The sequence below is a fragment of the Nyctibius grandis genome, chromosome 4, assembly GCF_013368605.1.
Source record: "Nyctibius grandis isolate bNycGra1 chromosome 4, bNycGra1.pri, whole genome shotgun sequence".
Classification (NCBI taxonomy): domain Eukaryota; kingdom Metazoa; phylum Chordata; class Aves; order Nyctibiiformes; family Nyctibiidae; genus Nyctibius; species Nyctibius grandis.
This window is the reverse complement of record NC_090661.1, coordinates 85,963,540-85,979,096: the sequence shown is the minus strand read 5'-3', so window position 1 is coordinate 85,979,096 and position 15,557 is coordinate 85,963,540. Positions and strand designations below refer to the sequence as shown.

Below are 15,557 nucleotides of genomic sequence, written 5' to 3'. Positions count from 1 at the left end.
AAAATGAGTATACACCAAACATATGGAGGTGCTTTTCAGAATTTTTTTCTCTAATCCCCCAGCAGTTTGGCATTTCCTAAATCAGGAGTTGTACTCTTGAATTTAACAGCTGGTGATGTAGTTTTTGATGCTTCTAGGAAATTTTATGAGCATTCCTAAAACATGACTAAACACACACTTGCCACTGAATAGGTTGCCTGCATTTTGGACACGACAGCTTTCAGTTATATGAATAGCTACAGAAGTCAGCAAGATAGTGACACTCCTGCCAGAATACATATACAGCTCATAAGTAGCTTTGCTGCAGGACTGATAAACAAGAATCATTTTAAGAAAGTTACTGCTTCCCATTCAACTGGCAAGGGGCATCTATTAACACTTTAAGAGATCACGTTTCAGACCATTTCTTCTATATTGTTAAAATTCTAAGCTATTAGTATCAAAAAAAAAAGACATTCTGAATAAAACAGCAGCCCTCTAAGCAGCTGCTAGTTTTAATGCATCCTTCCTATCTGGAAAGGACAGAAAGATAAGTCAGACCATAAATTCACAAAACATAGGATTAATCAGGAACACACGCTAGCAAAGCTTTTTCATCTTAGGGTGTGATAGACTTTGTATAAGCTATCAAGAACAGTGTTATGGGGTAAGTGAATTTGGCAAAGTGCATCCAAACAATCAGCAGACTGAGAGTTCATTTAACTTCTGGGGCAGAAGTAGATCTTCAAATGAGAACCTATAGAGAAAGCAGTTCCTGGACAGTTACCTCCAGCTGTGACTATACATTGGCCTGGTTTTTAGACAGCTAACTTTTTGTATTATTTTACTCTTATTTAGACCCTCAAGCGAGGGCACAAATAGTGGGAAGGTTTTCTTTTGTCTGCATAAGGTTAGCTAGATCAGGAGAAGAATATTAAAGTTATGTCAAGATTTAGAAAAAAACAGACAAATTTTGTCAAAGATTGCATAGTTATGATAGCACAGCAATATCCTACTGATGAAAAATGTTACACTACAAGTACATAGAAAATGGAGTTAGTTCACAAAGGAGTAATAAAAGGCTGAAAATTTGACTCTTACTGTGACACTAGTGAAAAGGGGTTTTAAACTTATTCCAAAGTTTTTTTGATAAGCCAAGCTCACAAGAAGAGTTAAATTGCTAAAATCTATGAGAGTATGTTTAAAGGATGCTAGAATGAACAATTTAATTAAACAGCAAAACAAGGCAAGTTTAAAGATGAATTCGGTAGATCAAGACTTCACAGTATAGACTTTGCAAGTCTATACATCTTTTCTACCAAAACCTTAGTGTTAGCATTGTATATTTTAAACAATAGCTTTTGAACATTGTAGGCAATATCTAAGAACCACAAAGAGTTTGCAATTTGTAAAAGGACTTACTTTGACTGTTGACAGTTCTTGAGTGCGTTAATACACTTGCCTAGAATCAGGAGAGAGGTGTTTATATTTCCACTCTCTTTCAATCTATCACCTTCATTGCGGGTCTTGGTATATCTTTCTGAACCAGCAAGATCACACATTGACAACCTGAAAGCAAATAAGGAAAATTAACTTTACTTACCTCGGAACACACAAAATTTATTCACTTTTAAAAACAATCACTTTTCTTAAAGGAAGAATGTCTTAATCTTCATCTGGATGAACCCTTCCATCCCTTTCAATGCTACTTACCCAATCAAATTTCACACTACTTCCTGCCAAACCCTTTCCCAACATGCTTCCTATTTTTCTCCCCCATCCTCTTCCTTCTGAGGTCTTACATGAGTTCAGGAGTATAGCAGTCTAGCAGAACCTCATGCTGAACAGAGGGGACAAGATATAGAACAGCATTGCAACCTGATGGCTTGAGGTAGAGGGCCAAATACTGTATGAGTGTAGGAAGTGGGGAAACCACCATACATGCATGAGGCTCTACCAGGGAGCACTGGGTGTATGATGCAGTACCCATACACCAATATGGAAGATAATTGACAACTTCATCACAAAAGAAGAGGGGGACTCTGCTCTGAACTTACTCATTGACTCGGGTCACTTGTGGTGCTCCTGAATCTTCGATTTTTAGTATCTTAACTGTGAATATGCTGTGACTAAAAGGAGAAGTTTAAGTCAGCAGAAAAGTGATAAAATAGACCAATACCTTCAAAATACTTTTAGTCTCCACATCTGTTCAAAACATTATTGAATCTGTCAACATATTTAAGTATATACTCGATCAGATACAAACTTTTAAAGAGATATTTGTATAGCACTTACTTTGCTTTTTCCTCAGACATTTAGATAGAATAAAGCTAAGTGCTTTTGCTTGAAGGAGAGTATTTGATAAAATGTTGTTAGCTTTTGTACATGTTCATCTTACTGAAGGACTGAATCCTTCTGGCTTAAAGCATTGGGTCACATACTGCTAAAGGATGCCAAAACTGAAACCTAGATATCTAGACCTTGTTAAGCGTCTTCCCCTCCTAAAAGCCACTAGCAGTATTTTAGTTTCTCCTTCCTCCCACACACCATCATATGTCCAATGTTATTCAAAATGTTTCTCACCTTCTGCTGGAGCAAGTATTTAATTTCGTGCTTGCAATACTCTGTTGTTTCAACCCCAGTTTTAGAAGTCTAAAAGCTTCTTTAGAATCAGAAATCTGAACCCACTGCAGATCTTTAGGAACAACAAACATGATAATCTTGTAAATATCATTATCAAAAAACAAAGAAGGGATTAGGGGATAATGTATGCATAGCAAGAATAATACATTTTCTTGAGACATACAAATATTTTACTAAGCCTGCTTCAGACAGAAATTATACGATGACAAATAAGATCAAGATTCCTCCTTCCATGGAAAAGGATGGACAAGTATATCACATCATTTCATCCTATTAGCACACTAAAATATGTTCCATCCAAATTAAGTGAGCAACCTTAGCCTGAGCACTGAAAAGCCAAAAGGTAGGATTTAATATGAGTATAAAAGCCCTATGCTCATATTCATCACAGCAGAATTCTACCTGGACATCGTCTCTGTTTTAGCCTACAACTTTGTGTGTGTGTGGGGGGGGGGGGGGGGGGGGCGGGGCACGTGGAAAAGTCATCTAGATATCTTTCAGGGCCATCAACTTAACTTAACTGAAAAAGATCAGTGAATAATTTTGCCTGTATGTCATCTTGATGTGTGCTAGAGTAAATACCTACAACCCTCCTAATAGAACTTATAATATGAACATTATGGCCTCTGTTAAACTAGAGGTCACCAAAATTGGTCACACCTGGTATTTTTGGTAGTACAAGGAAAACAAGAAAATAATTAACTAGTTTTCCTCAATAACATCAGGAACAGCCTTACACTTCCAAGCTTTATAAAAAGATTATGCTGAAGCATAGCTCTAAGCAGACTATTTCCTACTTCACACATTTTCTAGTCTTTGAAGAAATGAAGGAGTTTGGACAATAGAACTATTCAGCTTTTTGAATCTATAGTTTGGCATAGAAAAGAGAAAAGCAGCAGGCCAAACACCTATAAAAGCACCTTTAATCTAGAATTGGCATCTTGATTGTCCAAAGAACCTGTAACAAATCAAACAGGTTTCAAACTCTATTTTTCCCATGGCCAGAAACAAACACTGAACTGCTATTTTAAGTTCTATTAACTCCCCACACTCCCCAACTCAAACCAAATTACATTACAGGTTTGATTAAAATAGAGGACTGTAAAGTGTCATTTGTAGTGAGACTGAACTTTCTCACATATTCTTTGAAGTCTGTTTCTCTACAGAGAATACAAAAAAACTCCACATTGAGCCAATTATAACTATAGTTAAGGACTTTTGGAGTTTTTTTTATTTAAAAAATGGAAGTAAACCAAACCACTAACAAATTTGTCAGTTGTTTTTAATATTTCTCCCATTTCAAAGAAATATCAAGGCAGTGGAGTGCATGCACGCTTTTATTCTTGACTGTAAGTCTTAAAGAGAAAATGCTATTAAAGATACTTCTATGTATGTAGATTGTTGCCTTTCATACTCAAGGCAGACATTTCTAGTGCCACAGTGAATGCAGTTAGGAGTTCTCTAATCCAGAAAGAAGACTGACTCTTCAAATTACACATTTAGCAATTTGTAATATATTCTAATCACCTTTTACATAAGAACATCCCTTGATGTCTTGAGCAAGGCGTAGTGTTTTTCTTTTCTTGTCATTTGATATAGGAATCAGTAGATCATAAAAACATTCATTGTAAATCTCAAAAAATGAAACCCAAACAGAAAACTTGATGTAATTTTCCACAGTTGTGCTACTCTGTCCATCTTTTAGGAGTTCTTCCAAACCTGCCAAGTACAAAATACTACAAGTCAATATAGGCCTAGTAAAGTGAATTTTGTTTAAAAAATTAATAAGTGAAAACTGATATTACAACAGCCTTCTAAAAAACATTTATCCCAGACAAAAATCCATTGAAATGTTCCCTCTCAAGTTCTTAAGTATCTGGAAGTCACATGCTTACTCTACATGTTTGCAAGAGACACATACTCTACCACTTCCTTTTCCACTTGCAAATTCTATCAAACACATAGAGCTTGGTTAGAATTATTCAGGTCTCTTCAATATCTTTAGAAGATAGAATAAAACTGCCAAGTATACTTCATTCTAACTTTTTAAAGCAACCTAGTACTTAGGTAGTTTTTAAATGCTAAAATTAGGTTTATCTAATTACATACAGGTACTCTAAAAGCCTGTCAGGATACCACTAGGGCCCATAGCATAAGTAGTACTACTTTTCCTTGCTATAGTTTCATCTCATTTGATGCCTGTTCAGATATCCTTCTAACCATTTTATCCTCATGTTTTCTGCCCAGATAACTTCCTCACTCTCCAATTCACAGGCATATAAAAATGCCAAATAGTCATTTTATTATTAACATAGGGCAGAAATCAGTTATTGACCTTAAGAAAGCTTCTTTGCTAGCTTTAATTGCATTTCTTTAATATAAAACATACCCATATAATCAACTGGTTCTTTGCTGTTAGTGCTATTTTGATGGTCTACCTACAAAAGAGAACAGAGATTTTAAAATATATTGTTGACAGTACACCACCAGTTACTTTTGTATAACAGCTCTATTGTATTCCTATCTAGTAGGACAATGTAGTTGCAATAAGCTAATACAAAGATCCTGGCTACACATCATGCCTAGCTCAATGCACCTGTACACTTGTATTGAAAGGGTTGCTCTTACCTTAATACTCATTCCTGACACTTCCCTTACATCAGGCTCTATCACTGTATATAGCCTTTCAGCTTGCTGAACCATAAGAAAACTAGTCACAGAAAAATAGAGAGGTGGGAGCCCACACAGAAACAGGGTGATTTAACAGGATGATTTGAAGAACTCTGGTTGCAGTTTACACATTACTCTTAATCTGGTGAATCTAGAGAGTCCTGAAATTTTTTATTATTGGTATTTTGCTAATTCAGGATCCCGTATCTTACAGCTTACTAGGTCAGCCCTCAGAAATAGAGGTAAACGTAGAACACTCATTCACTTAAGAAATTGAGTAACCTATTGCTTCATGACACAGGCTGTAGAAACCTTCACAGTTGAAATAAAGTCTGAGTTTTAGAAAGAGAAGGAAAATTTTCTTCTCCTGAGCTCTTTAAAAAAAAAGGTTAAAAAAATCCCTACAGCTAGAGCTTATAAGGTTCACATACACACACACACACACACACACTCCGTTTCCAGCCTTAGTTTTGTTTGGTTGGTATTTTTAGGCATAGAACTGCAAAGAAGTGCAACTCATCTACCAAAACCAGTATGCTTAAGAGAAGAAACATGGATTCAAAAAATAGGTGTGGTTTGGGTTGTGTTTTTTTTTTTTTAATGTTTTGTCAAAAGTATATTTCATATAAAGCTGGGATTCCATAAAGTGATTCTTGAAATAGTTAAATATTCAGGTAATCAAAACTTTTAGGTTTAACTTTTACATATAAAAAACACCCACCTAAACCTGTCTCTGTTGAAGTAGACGCAAACTTTGCCATCAAATTTATAAGTTGAAGTATTGTTCTTACAACCATAGTTTTAGAAACTAGAGGGGATATATGTGAATATTCAAACACACATACATGACAGGTTTTTCTGAAGCCCTTAAAGACTGCTAGAACTAGATTTAACATATGCCTGTGCTTTTGAAGTGAAGACTTGAAGAATTTTGCTGCCACCTGCCTTCCACACTGGAGATGTCTAGTTAACTAACTCCTGGATAAAAATCAAGGTAAGATCTATTCCATCCCACAATGGCCAGAACATCCCATTATAACCTAGCATTCCACAAGGAGATGCTTAATTCTTTTCATTAAAAAAAGCACAATAATCCCTTTCTAGTTCCAATCCCTAGCATATACTCAGTTTTTCTGTACTATTCCATCTATTTATTTCAGAATTAAGAATACCAAGAAAAAGGTACACTTATAGAAAATACAAATCCCCTAACTGTAACTGGACTAAACAGCTTTAGAATTCCAGGCAACTCATAAAACTGAAGTTTATTTCTGGACTGCTCAACAGTGATCTGTTTAAGAATAAAATCCAACAGAAACCCATTTTAATTCAAATCTTTAGAAGTCCACTGGCTTTATAGCTCTTCTGTTTCAAAAAAATTTTTGCTTCCTTTGAGGATATTTGCCGAATTGGAAGAGGGAAACATCCTCAAAAATCATTAATTTCTTTCAAGTATCCTGGAAGTCAGTAAATTGTTTAAAGGAGCAGACCTACTAGCATCCCCACAGATGAAGAGACTATTTGTATTCAGTCCTTATTAAGCACCAGTAACCCCAGAGGATAAATTATCAGGTGCCCAACCTATAGAAAAAAAAGCTTAGAGTTTACATCCTATCAAATGTTCAGCCACAAGACAGAAATCCACAGGAGAACAGGGTTCGTCAGCTCTACTGCTCATCCAAATAGTTGGTTGACAGCAAATAAGACACAGCCATGCTTTAATACAGATAGCTCAATACCACCCTATTCATTTTTCAATACGAAGAGACTATCTAAAGATGTGTGCATTCATTGGTACAGAAAGAAGTGCTCCTCTACCTCTTTTGTTAGGCGGAGTATTGAATTTTTAATAGCAGTTTCTTCTCTCACTTGGTCTTTAGTCAGCTTTATATAATCTCTACACCGATGGGGTTTGATATCCATTGCCGTGTACAGCTTTCTTTGAATACTTTTAAACAACATATCCATAGTTCTTGGCAGAATACCAAGGTCATCATCTGTCCCTGTAAGCAACATAGAAAAGAAAGATCCTAATCATTACTGTGAACAAGGTATATAGATAAATGAAGACAGAAAGATAAGCAATTCTAATCTCAAGGCATACATGAGGAATTTGGAGGCCACTTACAGCATGAAGCAGGTTTTTGTTTTGTATTCTCAAGGTAACAGAAATGTCATTAAAGTGTTTTGAAAGGTATGTGGCTTTCAGCAACAGCTCATGCTCTACCCCTTAGACAGTAAGGGGTATAACATAAAACAAAAACTGGTGGGGTATTCTGCATAAGCTTAGCCTTAAGGAAAAAAAACAAACATAACACAACCAACATTGAGATTTGCAGTTTTTCAATCACATTTCATAGGCTGCCTTCACACTCTCTCAAGGAAGTAACCTTGAGATACAACTGATGACTGATCTCTCAGCTGAAGTCCTGTACTAATTCCACAGACCCTATGAAAAAAAAGTTTTAGAAGCCTTGTGAAGACTCATTCCTTTCCCTGTCCCAGACCCTTTTCTCAGAGCATACTATTTTTGCACTTGAAAGGCAAAAAGGAGTCAAATAAATGCCTTGGTGCACGCTTAATCTTTCTAAATCCAGACGCAGGTTTGAAAAGGGTTCACTTAACTTTGATTTCTAAACCAGAGGGAAGGGAAGGGAGAGGAGAGTGGAAGAGAAACTACTGTCCTGTCTCAGACTCGGACAGCATCATCTTCCAGCCTGTGATAATTTCTCCTACTCCTGAGACAGATGGGCTTTTATCAGTTACAGCACTAGCTGTGTTGTCTAAGTCAGAACATATGTAAAATCTGGTTGGCGCTCAAACACCAAGCTAGTAACCAAATAACATATTAAATTAAAGTAATGTTGCATTACATTTGTTTCTCCTCATCTCTCTTCTCTAAACCTTTTTTGTTTATTGTAGTGTCACTTTTAATTCAACTTAACATGAACAAAGTAAGTCACTGGCAAACATTGAACATCCCTAAAAAACTGCTTCAGCCTTCAATTAAGTCCTTTGCCATTGACTGAATACAGGCTCCCAAGTAATGCCAAAGTGGAAGGGCTATGTTGACAATACTGGGAATAACAGAAGAGGAAATCATTGCACCCAGCAGGCAATATTCTGCCCTGCCAATTCTTATCACAAGTTGACAGTTTAGTCCTAAAATTATAATACCATGAAAAAGCCTCTAGAGTCTGAAAATATGTGAATCAAAAAATTCTTGGAAAACCATACCACACAATATACCCCAAACTAGGCAAGCATGAGGAACTGTAGACGTTAGGAATTTTGTTTTTTGTTATTTACCTATTATTTATTAGGACAGGAAAGAGCATCCCATTATTGCCCCAGGTTAATGATAACTGAAAGTACTGGCAGTAGTCTTCAGTTATAACCCACCTAACAGAAGATCACTTAGAAGACAATGTCACGTCAATAAAAAATCAGTTTCAAATGGCTCAAAATTCATTGTCCTACTTCTGTGTATAAAATAAATAGTATAGGATCTAGAACTGCCATTTCATTATAGGAGAAATTGTTTCCATGTGAATCAAATTGCCTCATTTGTTAAACTGCTTTAAAAAAAAAATAATTAAAGAATGACCTCTTCTGACCAGAAAGGACAATGAGCTTTGACAGTACAGAAATAGTGCATCAGGAGACAAGGTCTCCTAGGATATTATTGATAAGCTCAGAAATTTGAGACAAGACAGAAATACTTGGAAGTAATCAAACATGTTTCAAAATGTTTATTCTCTGCCTATAATAATTGAAACAGACTCAAATACTATTTCTTATTTGAAGACGGTGCATATAAGATGCATACAACCTTTACACCAGACTAGCATTTTGTTATTTTTTTATTATTATAGAGTGACTTACACACTTGTTATATCCTGATATATAGAAGATTTATTTTCCTAACTCCCCCTCCTCCCTAACATTCTAGGTACTTTGAGGGGGGAAAAAAAAAAGCCACATACACCTAGTTGAAATTATTACAGCCTTACAAAGCAATATTACTATAGGATTATGTAAACTCTAGCAGTAACTCTGTCTGTTATCAGTTTAGTGGTATTTGTTATGGAAGGAGACTTTCAAAGGCTATCTATTAACATTCAAGAGAAGCCAATGTATAGGACCTACAGTTTAAATAAAGGAAAGAGTTATATTTCTGCTAGAAGTAATCCTCACTTTAAAAAAAGGAAGTTCATTTGAGGAGAACACATTTCTACTCATACCTTGGAATGTGTAGGTTTTCCCAGCATTTGTAACGCCATACGTAAAAACAAGACGATTATATCCATCCAAGAAATCTTGCACTGGTTGCTTCATGGTACCTTCAAAGAATTCTTCTTGAGTTGTTTCAGGTCCAAATACCTAAGCATTACCAAGAAACATCTTTATTTTGTTTAAGCAATCATTAGAGACTTTTAAAGAATCTTTTAAATTCTATATGTTTATAATCTTAAAGACTATTGACAGTTAAAAAAACTAGTTTGCTTGCTATTAAATAATGTAAGTTAAACAATTTTTTCAGGAATAAATTAAAAACTTTTAAAGACAATTAATTTACTCGAGAAAAAGTGAACTTCTGTATCATCTGTCCAGCAGTTTTTTCACTTAGTTGACTCAAAGAGTTTTTGGGGTGCTTCAATATGATGCTTGTTGAGTCTTCAAGTGAAATGCAGTCCTATTAAAAGGAAGCACAAGCAATTCAGGAATGAAGAGAGTATAAAGAGCTCAGCTTACAGGAAGAAATCCTCATACATTTAAAGTATTTTTAAACTAAATAAATGTCACACCTGCAATTCATTTTCTCTTTCCAGCGTCGTAAATGGCCTAATACGCAGGCAGACTTGTATGTGTCCCTTAGACTCCAAACTGCTCGTCTTAAATTAAAAAAAACAAAACAAAACAAAAATAATAAGGAAGTTAGAAATTTGACCAGATTCTTTGTTTGATAGCTAGCATGTTAAGGCAGCTTTATTTTTCATCAGGCTATTTTGAACAGATGTATTTGATGACATTGGAAGCATAAGTAATTCACTACATCAGTTTTTACAAGTGCTTAGGCCCCTGCAGAAGTTCACTGGGATAACTTAAGAGTTAATAATCTTCCAGCACACATATATATACACACACTACATTCAGTCCAACTAGAGATCAAGAATGAAACCCAGAAAAACATTCTATGATTAAGCTGCTCTGAACTGGCAATTAGCCTCATTCACAGAAGACTGATGTACCCAATAAGGTATCAGTGCAGTGCCACACAACTTAGTCTAATCTTACATATCTCCTTCAAATTAAAAACACACTGAAGATGCTCTTCATCTTCTCTACAAAATTGCGATTATTCTTATTGATGAAAGGACTAAGCTTATTAAAAAAATACAAACAATGCAAACATTAAAGCTTTCTTACCTGGCTTGTGTCCGAGCTTGAAGAAAGCAAAGAAAATTCATCAGAGAGATCAGCTTTAATATCTTCCACATTTACTAGTCCTGTTCTTGGAGGTGGCTGAATACTAATAATATAGGATGGTCTGAAAGATTCCTCATCATCCGAAGTTGGTTCCATCCTGCAAGAAAAAATAAAACTATTTTTTTGCTTTCTGATCACAAAATGTAGAGCTTCTGAAGTCCCTTAGAAGACAAGTCGATTTGAGACTGATAGCTGCAATTACTTTAAGGAGAAAGCTTTCTTCATGCTCTTTATAATTTACATAGCAAGTTTCTGATAGCTGGTCAGAGGGTCTGCAGAGGGGTTCACATCATGATGAAACTAGAACAGCCATTCTTCTTTCAATGAAAAGCAACTGTTTGCCAAGGAAAAGCCTTACATATATACCACAACCTTGCTAAAAACCATGTCTGATGAGGAAGATATAATTTTTTAAAAAACAGTCATATTGTTTCACATCTCCATCATCCCGTTAGCGTCCATTTAGAATAAAAGCTCATTGCAAGAGTAACCCAAACTTCACGGTTATCTCTGCAGGACCTGATAAATAGTTGGTATTAGAAGGCTAACATAATGTAGCTTAAGACAAGACAGAGTTCAAAAACATTCTAAGACTAATAGATAGTTTTAGCTATTAAGGGGACAATACAAAATCATAAGACCTCATGCCAGAGTACAAGTTAAAGTATTGCTTTTTAGTTATTTTTTTCAGTCATTTTACAGATCAGTAATTCATTTATTAATCCATAATGTAATGATTTTTTTACATCTCAGAATCTTGGCAGTGAAAATTTGCTATAGAAAATAAAAGTAAATTGATTCAGGGTTGATAGTAGACAGGTAAGTTTCAAAATAACCCTTAAAAAGTGCATTTTATTTAAAAATATTAGTATATTTTGCCTGCACTTTACTCTCCTATTGCTTTGTCCTGTGATTTTACAGATGTGACTTGACAGCTTTTGTTACAGATTAAGTTTAAAATAACTTATTGGGCAATTACTCACAGACTATGGCAGCAAGTGGTCTAGCAATCAGACGCCTACCACATGGTCTCTCATACAGTTTTGAAGCATTGGACACACCGATTCAACGGTCTTCTAAGAGTACATTTCTGTGTCTATGATACAGCAATGCATATACATCGTCTCTCTTAATACTAACGGAAAACACGCAGTGTTCATTAAAACACTGGACAGACCAGGGCTGGTTCAAAGCCCCTTTGCTCAAGAGGAGTGTTGCCTATTAAGCAGTCATAACGTTTTTGTTCCCCTCTGCATAAAACCTGGAACATGTCTGCACTTCAGCGTCAAAACACTTAACAGCTCAGCCTTCCTATCTAGCCTGTAAAAGGCAGATACAGAACTTCATAAAGCTAGACAAATGTCACCAAGCTGCAAATGAGGTAAAGCTATACACGAACTAATCAGCAACGTTTACTTTGTTTCTTCTAATCTATAGTGTTTGTTTTTGTCAGGCAACTATATGAAAACAAGGAAAAACTTCATCCTAAATATTATCAAAGCTTGAACAAACATTGGCCTGTGAATAACCTACTACTGGAAAGAAACATACCTGTGCTGTCACGATCCAGAAGTCTTATTCACCAGCTACCCAAAGTCACACTGCAAAACTCTTATCAGGCCTTGACAGGAAACATATTTGTTAGAAAACTGACATTTTAGTTGCTTTACATAAAATCTTATTTTAAAGTGTGATTTTTCAAGATTATGCTCTCATTCTGTGCCTTTTTACATAAGAGGCAAAAGAGAAACATTAACTTATGTATGCAAAGCTGGAACGGGAAGTGTTCATATGAGCCCAGCACTCAAGCAGTAAGGTTCAACCACTGACAGCATGCAAAAGCCAAGATGCAGACTGTCCATCTGGTTCCACATAGTGTCATACAGCACTGTAATTACCTTAGCTATTCTAGTGTGAACATGTATATTGCTTGGCTGTAGCCACTAAAAGGTACTTGTGTACTGGGGTATGTTATTGTAACTCTGCTTATTTTGACGATAGAGTTTAGAGCTGCAGATGCCCTATGAGAAAGGGACACAGAGTGGCACAGAAAAGCGTGGTCACAGTACACACACAGCCTGTACCACTGTCAGGCAGCATAAGGGTAGAAAAGGCTCCAAACCACACAATAAGCCTGGCATCTTATATAAAACATAAAGCATCAGCCCTCACACTTAAAAAAATGTAAAAGGAAAATTTTCCCTCTGCGAATATCCATCTTTCACTTCAAGGCTTTGTACTATTTCCCCGTTCTTATGGGACGCTGCCGCGTGGCTGTGTCAGCATCACGGCCCCTGGGCCGGGCGTTACCCGCGACTTGCACGTCCCACAGCAGGACCGAAAAGTTTTCACACACCCCTATCACCGTAACGCCAGTAACCACAGCCGCAGCAGGGAGAAGCGAGGGGAAGAGGCCTCAGCACCGCCCGCCGCGAAGGCCGCCCCCACTACTTCCCAGCCCCGCGACCCTCAGGCCGCAGTCACCGCCTCGTCCTCTCCTCCCGCGAAAGCCCAGAAGCCCTCCAAGCCGCACAGATTTACCTGACAGCCTACGCCGCGCTAGGCGGGTACAGCCGCCGATCCCGGGCGGGTGAGGGCAGCCCCACACTGCACTGCGCTCACCTCTCCGATAACCGCTGCCGCTAGCATGGCCCAACCGGCACGGCCGCGGCTGCTTTTCAAATCCGACCAATGGCCGTGCGCGGCGCCGCGCAGCCTTCTGGGAGGGCGGACGTTGCTGCGGCGAAAGGCTCGACGGGAAGTGTAGTCTTTGGGGGGGCGGCGGTAGCGGGGCGGGGCCGGCCTGGCCTGCGGCAACGGGGGAGGTTTCCTCTCAGGCGGCGGCGGGTGGGCTTTGCTATGGGGGTGGGCTAAGGCGGGGGTGTTTACTGAGACTTCTGTATCGCACGCACCCAGAGCCGTTAGGGCCTGCTCCCTCAGCGGCAGCAGGACCTCGACTGCCACGGGAAGGCGCCCTGGCCTGGCCGGGCCTGCCCTCACCTGCCCGCCTCGCCGTCTGCAGTGCCCGGGCTTTGCCTCCCTCAGGTCTGCCAGAAGGATATATGTAAGTTCAAGCTTGTCGATGCTCCGGGTGATTACAATGATGCTATTTCCACTGGCGTTTTGCAGGCTGAGAGGCAAGCTGAGGCGTTGCAGGCTGTATATAAACAGGATAATCACTGCAGGTAGTGAAAGGGAAGAAGCCAGTTGACCTGCTCAAGCTGCCGATGCCCTGTATCAGAGTAGGGATCAGCAAAATTGCGAAACTCCGGTTTTAAGGTCAGGCTGTGCTTCTTCCTCACCCTGGGTTACAATACTGACAGAGTGACAGCTGTGGAAAACACTTAGTAAGGTATCTTTGTTTAAAACCTTCCCCAGGTGGAAATTACTGTTTGGTACCAGGTTTGCATGATAGGGATTTAATTCTTAAACAGCAATGAGAGTTGGCTTTATTTTCAAAACAGTGTTGTAACACCAAACAGATCATCCTTTTCTAGAATGTCAGGGTGTAGAAATGTACAGGGTTTTGTAACAAAAATCACCATAAGTTTCTCTTTAGACTCTGACAGGAATTCTTTGAACTTTAATAAGGAATGTCTGCCTGTTTTAAATTTAAATAAAAGGAAAAGTAACTTGAAGGTAGTCAGTAACTACCAAAACCAGGCATTTGCCTTTCAATTGAAGAAAATAATGCCAGCTAGCACAAGCAATTCTGTAAAAGAATAATTCTACACAGATCCTGTATCAGCTGCTTTGATGAGGTTGTCTTTAAGATAAAATCCCATCTTTCTTTAAACAGAGGTTATGTCATATCAGTAAAAAATGTGTACTTGATTTCAGTTTGGATGCAGGCCATGTTCCAAGAGTTGATCTGTTTTAACAGCAGAAAATTATGCAACTTTGAAATTGTTTGCCAAACAAAACTGAGAAGCTCTTGTAGACATTCTTTAAGACTTAGGCTGACTTTTGAAAAAGTATCTTAGTTTCTATCCTGAACAGAACAGTGAATTCGAACTACTGAACTAACCTAATGCCAAACCACCTTTTTCATACCAGGAGGGGACTGAGAATGGCTCCCAAAGTAAGGAAAAAATTAGTTCCTGGGGGCAAAACTGAAAGTTGTTCTCTTCCACTTGTTGGAAAGGAAAACTGAAGATCTTCTCAGACTATTTTGCAAGGTATTCCTAAAAAGGTTGGGGGCTATTTCCTGCAGAAAATTGTTCTTGCTAAGTTGGGGCATAACAAAGTTCCTGATACAAGCAGTGTTTTGGTTTTGTTTAAATATCAGATTTCTGAAACTGTTTTTATAATGCTGCACATGCTGCATAATTTAAACTAGTATCTCAAAGGACTACTGTCAACATACCAAAAGAGCAAACTAAACCACAGTCTAAGATGTGCTCCTAGCCTCACACAAACCATGATAAAGAAAACATTAGATCAGCATAACCAGCCCAGCCTGTTTTGGAGTGGGAGATTATGAAACTCCATCTATGTAAATAACCTTTATGGCTTTCCACCAGTATATTCTCCTTAAAGTGGTTTGTGCAAGGACAGCCAGTTGCAACAAAAATATCTGCTGCCAAAACTGTTAACTCATTCGCCACTGAAATTTGATTATCTTTTGATTCAAATTCTCACTAACTTGTGGAGCAAGGTTGCCACTCCTTAAGGGGAAAAGATTTTTTTATAAATGACTTGTTAGAACTCTCACCATTACCCTTAGAAACTTATGCTCCTTGTATTTGGGACAGGATTCAAAAGTTGTGGATAGT

The 15,557-nt window shown here is 37.8% G+C and overlaps 2 protein-coding genes across 9 annotated transcripts in view; one reads left to right on the top strand and one right to left on the bottom strand.

Annotated features, from left to right (window-relative positions):
• The window catches only part of KIF20B (kinesin family member 20B), a 41,866-nt gene extending 28,461 nt beyond the window's left edge, over positions 1-13,405 (bottom strand). Inside the window, exons 1-12 of the mRNA XM_068398815.1 lie at positions 13,324-13,405; positions 12,334-12,403; positions 10,723-10,879; positions 10,101-10,187; positions 9,872-9,988; positions 9,537-9,675; positions 7,111-7,295; positions 5,012-5,060; positions 4,150-4,341; positions 2,563-2,674; positions 2,037-2,108; positions 1,402-1,548 (exon numbers count right to left, since the gene is read on the bottom strand). Coding sequence (XP_068254916.1) covers positions 1,402-1,548; positions 2,037-2,108; positions 2,563-2,674; positions 4,150-4,341; positions 5,012-5,060; positions 7,111-7,295; positions 9,537-9,675; positions 9,872-9,988; positions 10,101-10,187; positions 10,723-10,878 — 1,256 coding nt within the window. The 5' untranslated portion in view covers position 10,879; positions 12,334-12,403; positions 13,324-13,405. The remainder of the gene's footprint in view (positions 1-1,401; positions 1,549-2,036; positions 2,109-2,562; positions 2,675-4,149; positions 4,342-5,011; positions 5,061-7,110; positions 7,296-9,536; positions 9,676-9,871; positions 9,989-10,100; positions 10,188-10,722; positions 10,880-12,333; positions 12,404-13,323) is intronic.
• A 184-nt stretch (positions 13,406-13,589) lies between these two features.
• PANK1 (pantothenate kinase 1) overlaps positions 13,590-15,557 on the top strand; it is a 47,511-nt gene continuing 45,543 nt past the window's right edge. For 6 of the 8 annotated variants that reach the window (XR_011047953.1, XR_011047952.1, XM_068398191.1 and 3 more), the window contains exon 1: positions 13,590-13,846. The gene's annotated coding sequence lies outside the window, so the exon portion shown is untranslated. The remainder of the gene's footprint in view (positions 13,847-15,557) is intronic. The other 2 variants (XM_068398190.1, XM_068398189.1) reach the window with 1 other exon arrangement.